This window comes from Pelodiscus sinensis, chromosome 4, assembly GCF_052426305.1.
Source record: "Pelodiscus sinensis isolate ZL-2025 chromosome 4, ASM5242630v1, whole genome shotgun sequence".
Taxonomy (NCBI): domain Eukaryota; kingdom Metazoa; phylum Chordata; order Testudines; family Trionychidae; genus Pelodiscus; species Pelodiscus sinensis.
Window position 1 is genome coordinate 130716914 of NC_143055.1, and position 12281 is coordinate 130729194.

The 12281-nt window shown below is 47.9% G+C and overlaps 1 protein-coding gene across 1 annotated transcript; it reads left to right on the top strand.

Annotated features, from left to right (window-relative positions):
- The first annotated feature begins 106 nt into the window (after positions 1–106).
- AREG (amphiregulin) lies at positions 107–11012 on the top strand. The gene is made up of 6 exons (XM_075929372.2): positions 107–264; positions 1028–1207; positions 4255–4438; positions 5077–5235; positions 7759–7858; positions 9287–11012. Exons 1-5 carry the CDS (start codon positions 222–224, stop codon positions 7844–7846), a joined length of 654 nt encoding a protein of 217 aa, XP_075785487.2. The 5' UTR covers positions 107–221; the 3' UTR covers positions 7847–7858; positions 9287–11012.
- Positions 11013–12281: the final 1269 nt, after the last annotated feature.

Genomic DNA, 12281 nt, shown 5'->3' on the forward strand with positions numbered 1-12281 from the left:
GAAAGCCCAGCTGCCTCCCCACCCCCGCAAGCGGGTCCCCCTTCGCTCCGGGCCACGCATTCTCCCGGCGCCCGCCCCGCCACGCCCCGCCGGCTGACGCCAGCCCAGCCTATATAGAGCGGCGGCCGCCGGCGGCCCCGGCTGGGAGCCCAGCGCGCACAGGGACCGTGCCCCGCACACAGCTCGGCCGGGAGCGCAGGACGCCGCCACCGCCGTCTCCAATGCAAACCCGGCTGCTGCTCTTCGCGCTGGCCTGGCTCTCCCGTGAGTGAGCGAGGGGAGCCCTTGCGCGGGGCGGTGCGCGCAGCCCGGACCCGCTGCGCTCTTGCGCGGGGCGGTGCGCGCAGCCCGGACCCGCTGCGCTCTTGCGCGGGGCGGTGCGCGCTGCCCGGACCCGCTGCGCTCTTGCGCGGGGCGGTGCGCGCTGCCCGGACCCGCTGCGCTCTTGCGCGGGGCGGTGCGCGCTGCCCGGGCCCGGGACGCGCGGAGGGTGCCGTGCGCTCCTGGGCGCTAGGGCTGAGCCGCGGTCAGGGCCCCCTCCGTGGGACTTGGCGGCCCGTCTGAGACGCGAGAGCCCCATGGAGGGCGGTGGGGCTGGACTCAAGATTGGCGCCCCCCTGTTTGCTTCAGCCTGGCCAGTGAAGGAGGTTTTGCGCCCCTAATAACCATTCCCCAGGGCCCTGCGCTGTCAAGGGGCATCTTCCCTCTGCTTTAGGCTTGAACTCTTGAGCAGTTTGCGGAGCCTTTTCTTGCAAGCTCCTCTTCCCCCGTCTTCCATCAGCCCCTCCTGGGGTGGGGGGTGTCGACGGGCCCCTCCAGTCTTTCCTCCAGTCGCTGAGGGAAAAGGAAAACCCGCCCTTGGTTTTTAATCTCCTTGGGCGGGTGTAAGTGGTCTGGCATTTGGAAAGCTCAGCGCTGCTGCTCCAATGCCTCCTGCATGTTGGGTGCGTGTTTGACTGCAGCTCAACACGGGCTCCCCGGGAAACGCCTTGGCCTGGCTCTAACGCATCCTCCTTCCGTTCCGCAGTGTGCCAACGTGCTGCTGGCCTGGGACTCAATGCGACCGAGCCAGAGGGGAATGTGTCCGTGGCGTGGGACCACAGTGCGGAGGGGCACGCGGTGGCCTCAGGAAGTGACTATGAAGAGGACGAAGAGGAGGAGCAGGACTCCACGGTGCCGATGTACATTGTGGACGAGTCGATTAGAGGTGAGTTCAAGGGGCATTTCGGTTGCTTGCCCGCCTCCTTCCTCCTGGATCCCAATCTTGTCTGACCAGGATAATGTATCACATGGACTGGCTGTCGAACCTCCTGGCTTGAAGTGCTTTGCATCCTGTCTAAAGTTTACAGTGTAGTTCAGTAGCTCTCTGCACCCCCCACTGTACAACTTGCTCCAGCCCTGGGCACAGGTCACTTAAAAGACAGCAAAGTCTCTTTGGTCGTGCCTGGCGAGCACCTGTTACATACAAGAAAAATCTCGTTGTGCTAAAGGTGACTATTTTGATAAGCCTTGACCTTGCCTTCCAGTGATTCTTCCGTCCTAATGTTACACTGTTTGGTTTGCCAGATACTCTGCTGGTGTGCAGGAAGAAGCATTTTAGCATCACCCAAAGCTCTAAAACGTTCTAGCCAATATCCTCTGGCAGTGTAATGTCATCCCAGTCAAACCAACGAAGTGGACATACATGTCCTACACTTCCTCGCCTCCGTTGGTGCAGAGTACTTGCAAAAAGCAGGCTTGGAATGTTTTGACTTGCACTAAAATCCGTGCGAGAAGTCGCTCGCATGGGGACGAGCAAGCACCAGTTTATTGTGTGACGATTGGTGTGGGTCTTGACTAGGAGAAAAAGATGGTTTTTAAATGGTAGCAGCAGGGCTTGTCCAACGTGTTCTTAAAACCATGACATAGGTGGGGCAAGCTTATATTTGAACCTGTTAGCTGGCTGAGGGGAACCGTAAATACAACTTATCCACACCAAAACTTTGAAAACGCTTGTGTAATGTGGTTCTTTCTCAGTTGTCTTTCTGCTTAGATGAGGTCTCAAAGTTGCCCCTTATTATCTTGTATGCCTCGTTTCCAGGAAAGCACTTGAATATCTTAAATGTGACTAATAGTACAGGAGCCTCCTGTTTGGCCCGTGTCCTTTCAAGTTAACGAGGCTAATTAGGCAACGGCCATAGGAAAAACTCAGAGGGCTACTTGTCGGACTTGAGGTTAGAGCTGTGGTATGTAAGCTTCATTTGTGAAAAGAAAAACGTTGCAACATGCTTGTCCTTATATTTATCCTCCAATAGTCTGCAAGTTGCAATGGGCTACTGGGCATGATCTGGTTGTCTCTCATCAGGGAGAAAACGGCCATGACTCCAATAATGGCTCAAAGGATCAGACTTCTATAGCTGGACCCGAGTGACAAGGTTCAAAGTAGCACTTGCTCCTTGTTCAGTGTGGGTTTGGCTTGGGCCCATCTCTGACACGTTGTATTGCATGCACTAGGCATCCGTGGGAAAATGGATCTGTCCACCTAAGTTTTGGCCTGAAGCGTATTGGTTCACGGGTGAATCATCTATAGAACGGCTGTTGTCAAAGCTGGGCTGTTCACCAGAAGCTGCTCTTTGTTGATGGGCTATGGACTTTTTGCTGGGCTGATTGAATTGAAAGCCCCATAAATTTAAATTCAATAGCAGATTGTAACAGCCTCCCCCCGCTCTCCATGCCCTAAGATTTAGGCAGCTTTATAAGGACATTAAACTTGCAAACTATTTGTTGGTATAAATAAAATGACAAGGCCAAAACTGCCTTTTCCTTTTATACCCAAGCTGAGAAGTTGAGCCCTGTAAGATAAGGGCCAGCTCTCAAATTAGGTCAATTGTCTTGATCTCCCAAAGTTGACTGTCTAGTTAACTGAACACCTGACATCCTTGTCCTATCCACGGTGGCTATTCATGGCCTTGTTTGCTAGGACAGGAAACCTTACAGATGGACCAATACTTTTTGTTTTGTCTGTTGGTTTATCATTTCTTAGTCTGCTAGCTGAGGATGGGTGTGTGTCCATGTGTGTGTCCGTGTGTGTGTCCGACCAAAATACATGACAAATGTAGTTCATAAGAACTTTAAATGCTCAGGTATATATTTGGGGGCCTTTCAGCAGCCAGTTGGACTACTCTGGTTTTATGATAACCAAAGTGATGAACTAGCCTTTGTTAGAACCGTCAGGTCATGAACTCCATGACTCAGTCTGTGGCTTATCAGATTTGTGTGTCAGTTGCATCTTAGTGTAAAGAGTAAAATATTTATCCTAGAATGTGTGGGGTCCCATCTGAGCCCATCTGTAAAGGTACCAACACAAATAACTTTGTAGTTCCATATTTCATGAAACAACCTGAAATTGTATGCTGATTCTTCTTGCTGTGCACTCATGTCTATAATTTCTTGAGCCTCTTTAGAGGCTCCTAGTACACTATATGACGCTGTAGCTAAACAGCAATAGTTTGTTCTCAGTACTTAAAGATGCTAACGTGCAAAAAGGTAAAGTGAACACTAAAAATCACTTACAGCATCGTTCATTCCCTGAAATGTATCTCATTTGGAAACACAATAGCAACAGTGAAAGCGGTAGAACTGAATTCTGGTGTGAATGTCTTTTCTAGTTCTCTCCAGTATAAAATGCAAAGAGCTTTAAAGTAGGAGTAGCTCTACAATATTGCACAAGTTTTTCTGCCAATGTATGTCCTACACAGCCATTGGGGATATCATCATTCTAAGGTGAGAGTCCAAATTCTGCTTTTACAGGTGCATGCGGGTGCCTGGTTGATGTACACCACCTCTGATCTCTGCTTTAATGCAGGGTGGGTCTAAGCCAGGTGATGACTGACTTCCCTCCTAGCAGGCCAGCTTCTGACTTGCAATTATTGTGAAGAGTCCATTTAGGCCAAATCTTCATTGTGGCTTCAGTGTGCACCTGTAAATCCGTACACTGAGAGCAACTTAATCCTGAATTTAAAGCCATGTGAAACAACAGCTGGGCTTTTCCCAGCATTCTAGAGTGGTCATGTTTGAGGCCCAGTGGAATTATCTTGGCCACAAAACGCCTGGCTATAAACATTCATTTGCATACAAGGGCTTGCTTTTTTTTATCACTCCCTTCCTCGCCCTTTTGCTGCGGGGTTAAGGCCTAGCCCCTAGGGTGTAATTCCATGTTGGAAGGGATTAGCTGCTACAAATTCTGGACTGAACATGACTTTCTCTCTTTCCCAGTTGAACCTGTGATTAAGCCCAAGCAAACAAAACCCGAAAAGAATCCTGACAAAACAAAAAGAAAGCGACTCAAAGGGAAGAAAAATAAAAAGAAGAAAGGGACGCCGTGCGACACAGAGTACAGAAACTTTTGCATTCACGGTGAATGCAGATACCTAGAAGAACTCAAAGAAGTAACATGCAAGTAAGTCAAAACTCAAATGTGTAGCTGTATCTGAATCTATGGCAAAGGTACTCATCGCAAATAATGACTTAGAGGGAAATCAGCTTTGTTCAATTTCTCGAGAATCATTCTGCCATGTAAATTAAGTGGTGGTGAAATTCGTAAGCTGCATAACGAGCCACTGAACTCATTAGTTGATCATAAAATTGAAAGCAGAAAGAATGAACAGGCGTGCCTTTCTGATGCCTCACACCCAAAACTGATCTCAACTTGTTTTAATTCTGGCAGACCTTGGGCTACGATGATCACTCCCTTTCCTGCAAATTCTTTAACTCTAATACGGTGATACCTGGATGTTAATTGACTGAAAGGTCACCCAGTTATGGCTGAATGCATAAGTTTACTTGTCTTCCAACAGGGCACCAGTGTTTCCTGTAAATTGTGCATTTGAGCAGGCACTCGGGAAAGATTCGGGTGCTATCCAGCTGATTAGCAGAGTGCCCACAGCCAGCAGCATGTGTTTTTACTGGTGGTGCACATCTGCCCATGCCTTGGTGTATGTAATAAAATTTATTCCACACAGACAAAAATAGAGGGAGCATTTCAGGGCACCCAATGTTCCTGGAATTCAAGCTGATTTTCCTGTGGGTCATTTTCAGATGCCATGAGGATTATTTTGGTGAACGCTGTGGTGAGCAGTTCATGAAGACTCAAAGGAGGAACGACCTAAGCAACTTTTCAACAACCGTACTGGTGGTGGTGGCTGTTCTGCTCTCCAGCATCAGCTTCATTGCGATTGTCGTCATTGTCACAATGCAGTGAGTATGACACTTCCATGTCTAGCTGAATTAAATAGATGCTTGCACCGTATGGTACCGTGTTAGAAAAATAAGTCCGGGATGAACTTGTTCTGCAGCGTTGAAAAGGCGCATGTATAAAATAAGACTCGTCCTTGCCTTGGAGTTCACAGTCTAGTGGAGATTAAACACATAAACTGATCGGTGAATGGTGGTGTGTTTGTAAGGAGACCAAAAAGGCGGTGGGGTATTTGTTGAGCCCAGGCAGTCTGGTTCATCACTCATGATGTATTTGTAGAGATTTACCCCTCTCTGCCGTCATTGAGAGCGTTGGAGGACACAGAAGTGGAGACTGGTGGTGGAAAAATTCAAATTTTAACTTCAACAGTCTCCATTGCAAACTGGTAACATTATATGCAGCTTCTGCTGACATGGCAATGGCATATGAATGTACAGATCTCTAAATGTACCTGTCACTTCATATGTGGAGGGCCCCTAGATCGTAACTCCAGACAGAAAGTGCGTGGAATAGATCTGCGCAGTGTAATCTGTGGACGAGAGATTGATTTGCAAGTAACTTGGGCACAAAATGATACCTCTACACATGGTCAAACTTCAAGATATTGGACACTGAAAAGGAGCGTACAAAAGTCATTCTAATCAGAGCAAGCTGTATCCATTTACAAACAAAAAACTGAATTGCATGAGCAGCTACCTCTAGGGAAACTTGAATATGAGGGGCATGGAGTAGCTGCCAACCCAAAATCTCCCTGACCTTGGCAGTATTTTGGTTTAAATGATGCTCGAAATGATGATCGTGGATCAGAATGTGCCAAAAATAAAAAGGAAATGGGAGCTATTCGCGCCCTCCCCCAAGGCCTTGTCTACAAGGGTAGGTGCCCCGAAAGCACAGTGAACTTGTGCTCTAGTATATTGCTTTGATTGTTCTCGCCGTGATCTTACTCAGGCAAATGGGTGACCACAAACAAAGTAATTCCATGGTCACACGGATGAGCTAGTGACATATTCCTCACATGGGCACCTGTCACTCGGATATCCATCTCTCCCTCTATTTACCTGGGAATGGTGTTTCTAAAAGTTTTAGGGGAAGGCTGAGGGCATCGAATGGAACCAAAGTGTGGTACTTTAACAGGACCGAACCCTTTGAACGCAGCTGTTACCTCCCTCTGCACAGCAAATGGCTACCAGTAATGCATTTCACACATTATGAACAATCTGGCTCATGTTTAGCCTCCCGCCCCCTTTAAAACACTTTCCATTCAGTTAGCACAAGCTGCCTAGGATGTCTAGTGAATTAGCATCTAACGCCACGGTGGAACGTAAGCTGGCTACGCAATAAATCCAACTGTGCAGCAGCCTGGGATAATGTAAAGCAAACCCAAAAGTCAAGATCTAAAATTAGACTAGACAGACTGCACTATAAGAACTGAATCAGGTACGTGCTGTACCCATTCCCACTGTTCAAGAAACAAAGGCGTGCACTTCTGTTTGCCTGTTCCTGCTTCATACCTACATCTCATTTAAGAAGTGCTGATGCAGGCACAACTGGGCCAAAGTATTCACTGCATTATGAATGGGCTGCGTCTTTCGTGCTCAGAGGGATATGGTATAAAGTAACTAGTTCACATTGGCAAAACAGGGAGCAGGATTATGAGGGATTATTATGTATTAATACATGTGATTAAAAATAGACTTAAACTATCAAACTAGGACCTTCTGCAACTTGGAACTTTCGACATAAAATTCAGGTTTTTAAAACAGCTCTCTAAAGTCTCACATCTCTGACACCAACCCCGGAAGAGGAGCTGGGGGTGAAAGTGAATTGAATATGCCACATATGGTGTCCACGTGATTTGAAGATGAAATACTAAGAAACCCTCATACCCACCTTGTGGCGTTAAACCATGTTAAATGCCCCTTAATTTTCTATCCGATATGGAAGCGGCTTATATTTCTGAATTAGAATGACCTTTGTTTAACAAAAAATATTCTCCTCCTGCTTTATGGTTTGGACGAGAAGCTAGAAGTAATAAAACAGTGGTTGAAGCAGGTGCTTTGGGAGGAAGAAGGTTGGATTCTTGGTATCTATTTCAGAACCGTTGCATGACCTTGGACAATTTATTTAGGGTAGAGTTTATCAAAAAGCACCCAGCGTTGGCTTGTTCCTATTGGACTTCAGTGGTCAAACTGATCAAAATGGGGATTGTGATACTTCACCTCTTCTTGTAAAACCTGTGGATGAAAAGTCCAATGGAAATGTCCCGTATTCTAGAATTGGAATTTCCTTTTGCTGGATCAATCCCTGAAGCTGTGCATGGGCTGCAGCAGTATCTGTTCAGAGCTGGAGAATTCTTAGTTCCCACTCCGTCCGCACGGGGAGAAAAAAAACCCAGTGCTCCTACTTTCCACAAATTGGTTCCTTAGAGCTGCAGCCTGATTGTTTGAGGATACACTTGGGGAGTGGCGGGGCAAATATACTACCTCGGAATGAGCTCTTAACCCTAATGTTTTGTGGCTCCACAGGGTGAGGAAAACGTGTCCTCAATATGAAGAAAAGGAGGAGAGAAGGAAGCTCAGACAAGAGACTGGAAACGGCCATGTTGACGTGTAAAGGAGGGCCCAGGTACAGAAGGGTTTTGGTGCTAGCGCGATGACATTCTGAGCTTGCGCCATCCTTAAACCACTCGCGCGCTTCGTAGTTCTGCACAGGCAGGAGCTTTAGCCTTGGACACAGGACCCCAGACTCTGGGTGTGGACAGTAGCCTTGTGGGTATTTGCAGAACCTGTGTCCTTTCTTATGCAGAGGCAAAGGATGGGAAGATCCCGAAATGCCTGGTTATAGTAGCCTCTTAGCTCCTCCAAAGCCTGACGAGCTTGTGCAGAGTTGTGCAGAAATTCCTGCTGCTTTAACAGCATCCCCATTCCCTTCCGTGCCTGCTTTCCCTGGCTCCCAGGAAGGGCAGGTGCTGAGGAAAAGCCTTCCAAAGGGAGCTATTTCCATATGGGAGTAGTACAGAGCCATGGGCGCTCTGGCGCTTTGAAGAGCATGCTCCCTCTGAGGCCGCAGACCAGTTCTGAGTCATGACAGAAGAAGAAACCATGCTTGGATGGCCTGAGGGGAGGGTGCAAAGCGTTTGTTTCCCTCTCTTGGGCTCTTCTATTCATTCTGGTACCTAGGGAGATTGGGTCCTATCTAAACTGAAGTCCCCAGTTAGCTCCATGGAAGCTCATTCTGACTTGGCCTTGGAGACCAAAATTCCTCTGTGCAAGAGGAGCACGAGCTTCCTAGCTCCTTGTCCTCACCCGGGGCTGCAGGAGCCATATTTAAACCCAAGGGAAGGGAATGTGTCCAGTCAGCACCAAGGTGCCAGCCAACTGGGACGTGAGCATCTGTCCTGTTGGAGGGCTGAGACCGGCAGCGTGTTCTTGCGGCTCCATCTCCTGCAAAAAGAGAGCAGCACTCAGTTGTCACGTGCTCTCTTGCATGTCACACAATCTTTTGTCATGTCTTAGCGGCCATTACATAGATTCTCTGAGGTATCCAGTCAGTCTCTCTGTGAGGTATCCAGTCCTGCTTTCTCTTCCAGGCCCACTTAAAACCCCTTTAAAAATCTACCTTTATCTCCCCTTCTTAGACAAGATTCCAGACCCTTTTTGAGTGGGATCACCTCAGAGCCGTAGACTCCATGCCTAGCTCTCTCGTTGAGTGTTAGGGGCTGATGGAGCTGGCCAGGAAAGAACTGGAAAGAATGATTTCAAGGACAGACCACGGGGCTAGGTCTTGAATTGGCGTAGTTGGTGGTTTTAGACCAGCTGGAGATCTGGCCCCTTAGTTTGACTTGTGCCTAGGCGGGTTGATGCTTACTGCTTTCTCAAGGCAGTAAGTATTCAGGCCTTCAAGCTTTGATAAATGAATGGGGTTTCGTACTGCCTAGGACTCTCAGCACGTAGACGGACAGCAAAAGCCAGGTTCTCAGACTGCAATGGCTTGGTTTTCGAACTGGGTCGTGCCCTTCCAATGGTGGGATTAAGTCTGTTTTGTCCCTTGCAGAACACGCCACTAAGAGGGTCAGTCCTTCGTGAAGACACCCGGAGGAATGGCTGGTGTTGGAACCACATGGCCCCACTCAACCAAGACGGATCCCCTAAGGAGACAGCCAAAGCTCAAAGCTGGGGTGGGCAGCTGCCAACACACCCGGTGGCGGAGGATCCAACTGGGGGGTTAAAAGCACCACTGTCAAGAGCAACGTGGGAACTGCCGCCACTGGGGCCCATCTGGTCACCGATGGAGGACGACCATCTTTCTGCTGCTACCTGGATCCCTTTTGGTTTTTGCCTTGCTGTTTGGATGCAAATACCCAGCCGTGAGGCTTGCTGGAGGAACTCTGTTTTTAAGGAAGATAGTGGCTATAAGGAGACTGGAGGACTTGTTCCTCCTCTGTCCCATTGTCACCCAAAAGGAACAGGATGGGACTTGATTAAGCTTGTTCCCCCAGAACTTTGACAGGAGAGGGGCTGCTGGCGTGGAGGAGGGGAAGAGCTTTGTTCTCCCACCGGGGTGACCCTCCATGCTTCACCTGCTTGTCTGCCCCGGAGAGGAGTGAATTTTAGTCTGCACTAGTGAGTTGTTCACTAACTGACCTGAGTTGACCTTGCTGGTAGATGCTACAAGTTCCCTAGTGCAGAGGAACCCAGTTATAGCCATCATGCACCCTGGGAGACTTGCAGTGCCTGCCAGCAAGATTCCCATAGTCCAGGTGGCTAGCACAAATGAAAGCCTGGTGTAGACAAGCCCTGACTTCGGTTCTTCCTCACCATCTACTCAGGATCTCTCCCTGAAGTTCCCATTTGTAGCTAACCTGGTTCTTATCCTGTGAACGCTTTAAACATGCGTGGTTTCATTGACTTCGGTGCAACTGTTCACGTGAGTAGAGTTAGGCACACATTTGCTGGACCAAACAACTGCTGTGGAGTCCAACTCAGGTTGTCTTCAGGTTTTTCTTCTAGTACTTTGGAAAACTAGGATAAAGGTTTTATTGAAGTTCATAAGGTCAAGAGTTAGGTGCTGCTGCCCTTGCTAGGACACTTATTAAAGAAAACACGAGCACTGAGTTTCCAGACAATGCTTAGTTTTTCAGGCTTTCCTTGGGTCTTCTGTTACAGACCTTCTGAGTTAGATTATAGACAGAAAAGGTTAATCAATTCATATCTTCTTCCCCGGGCTCCCAGCTCTTGGCACTTCCAACTTAACCTCAAGTCGTAAAAGACGAAATCCGAGATATAATATTGTAGTCTCAATACTCTCCTGAAGAATGGAGTTTGCTGCTATTCAGCATGCAATTGAAACAATATCTCTTGTAGGTATTGTACCCCCACCCCCCTAAATGCACAAAATTTTCTAAACTACTTTGCCTTAAAATCTCCTGTTTCTGACGTGTGTCCTGATCTCATGTGGGAACGTCCCTTAACAGATCCAAACCAATCTTGTGCATGAAGGACTAGTGACCTTCTCTCCCCCCCTCCAGCCCCCGAAAAGAATGCATGTTTATAACTTATTTCAAAAGGCTTAATAGAAAATATTTTCCGTGGATGAAGCAAAACGGTTTACTTACATACAGAAGAAAAAAATTAATTTTATATTATTGATGAAAATGTCGACAGGCAGACATTGTAAAAAATGAATTTTATACTATTGTAAATATTTATTACTGTTTTTAATGTATGAGCACAACTTAAAGGAGACCTATTTATTTTATAATTAAATGACTTTTTACATATGTTGCCCACCTGCTCTGATTAAGGGGTGTTGGGATAAAGTGCTGACCCAAAATGTGAGCCCTCAGCTAGTGGTTGCAAAAGGGGAGAGGGCTGGAAACATCCCCTAACACTTCATGAGAAGGGCAGGTGCTCAGGGTTGTTTTGTGGGGATCTTCAGTTTCCGTGGGCAGGTCTGTAAATCGATCATCCAAAGAACTTTAAGAGTAAACGAGTTGCATGGCCGCAGCTCTTCAGTGGTACGTTGCCTCACCCACGTCCTGCTCTAATCAAAAGAGCACTTGGCTCCTTTCAGAGTAGTTCCTGAACAAATCTTCCACACGTGCATTAGTGAAAGGCTAATATCCTCTCTTATGGAGGAGAGGGAGGTTGAAATGCTAGTTAGCGTTGGGCAGACCCAGAGCCTGCCAGTAGGGAAGGTGAGGAAAGCTATGCATAATTAAACTAAAGCGAGACTAATCCTATTTCATCTTTATCTTCCTCCAGCTTCTTAATGGGTTTAGTAGCACACTTGACTGTGACTCCTTATAGTCTTAAAATGGTTAATAGAATAGGAAAAACCGAATGCTCCGTCAGCCGTATTGCTTTCAAGTCACCAGTAACTTTGAATGGAAAGCGTATCGTGCTCGTTTTAGTCTGCCAGTGTCTTCCAGCTCTTCCCCATGTACTGCTACCCGAGTCTGCCTTATTCCGTTTGCCTGTGTTGACAAGATTTCTGAGATGCCAAACAGAAGTGTAGGTGCGTGTGGGGGGACCCCCAGGGGTCGGGAGAAGAGGCCTTTCTGGGGGGTATGTCTACAGGGCCAAGTCTTGCCGATTAAAATGTCGATACGTGGAAGTTGCCAAAAAAAGGTCACCAAAGCTTGTGCTGTGGGGGATTGTGACACAGGGAAATGGGTGTGACGTAGAGACTGGCTTTTCAGAGATGGGCTTTCCTAAGTGGGATGGGGCAATCGATGGCATCCACATTCCCATTGTAGCACCACCCATCTAGCCAGAGTACAACAATCAGAAGAGGGGTTCTTCTCAGTGCTTCAGGCGCGTGTGGCGCTCACCAGAGGCCTTTCACGGCCAGAACTGCAGGGTGGTCTGGAGAGATGTGTGACGCACACGGCTTCAGGAACACTGGCCTGCATGGAAAGCTGCAGGCTGGGACTTTCTTTCCAGACCACAAAATTACAGTGGGGGATGTGGAAATGCCCACAGTGATCCTGGGCAACCTGGCTTATCCCTGACAGCCCTGGCTCGTGAAGCTTTATATGGGCCACCTG

Excerpts from the sequence above, each read along its gene's own strand:
- AREG (XM_075929372.2), top strand. The coding sequence starts at position 222 with ATGCAAACCCGGCTGCTGCTCTTCGCGCTGGCCTGGCTCTCCC. Across the intron at positions 1,208-4,254 it reads TGTGGACGAGTCGATTAGAG|TTGAACCTGTGATTAAGCCC; the intron begins GTGAGTTCAAGG and ends TCTCTTTCCCAG. Across the intron at positions 4,439-5,076 it reads CTCAAAGAAGTAACATGCAA|ATGCCATGAGGATTATTTTG; the intron begins GTAAGTCAAAAC and ends GGTCATTTTCAG.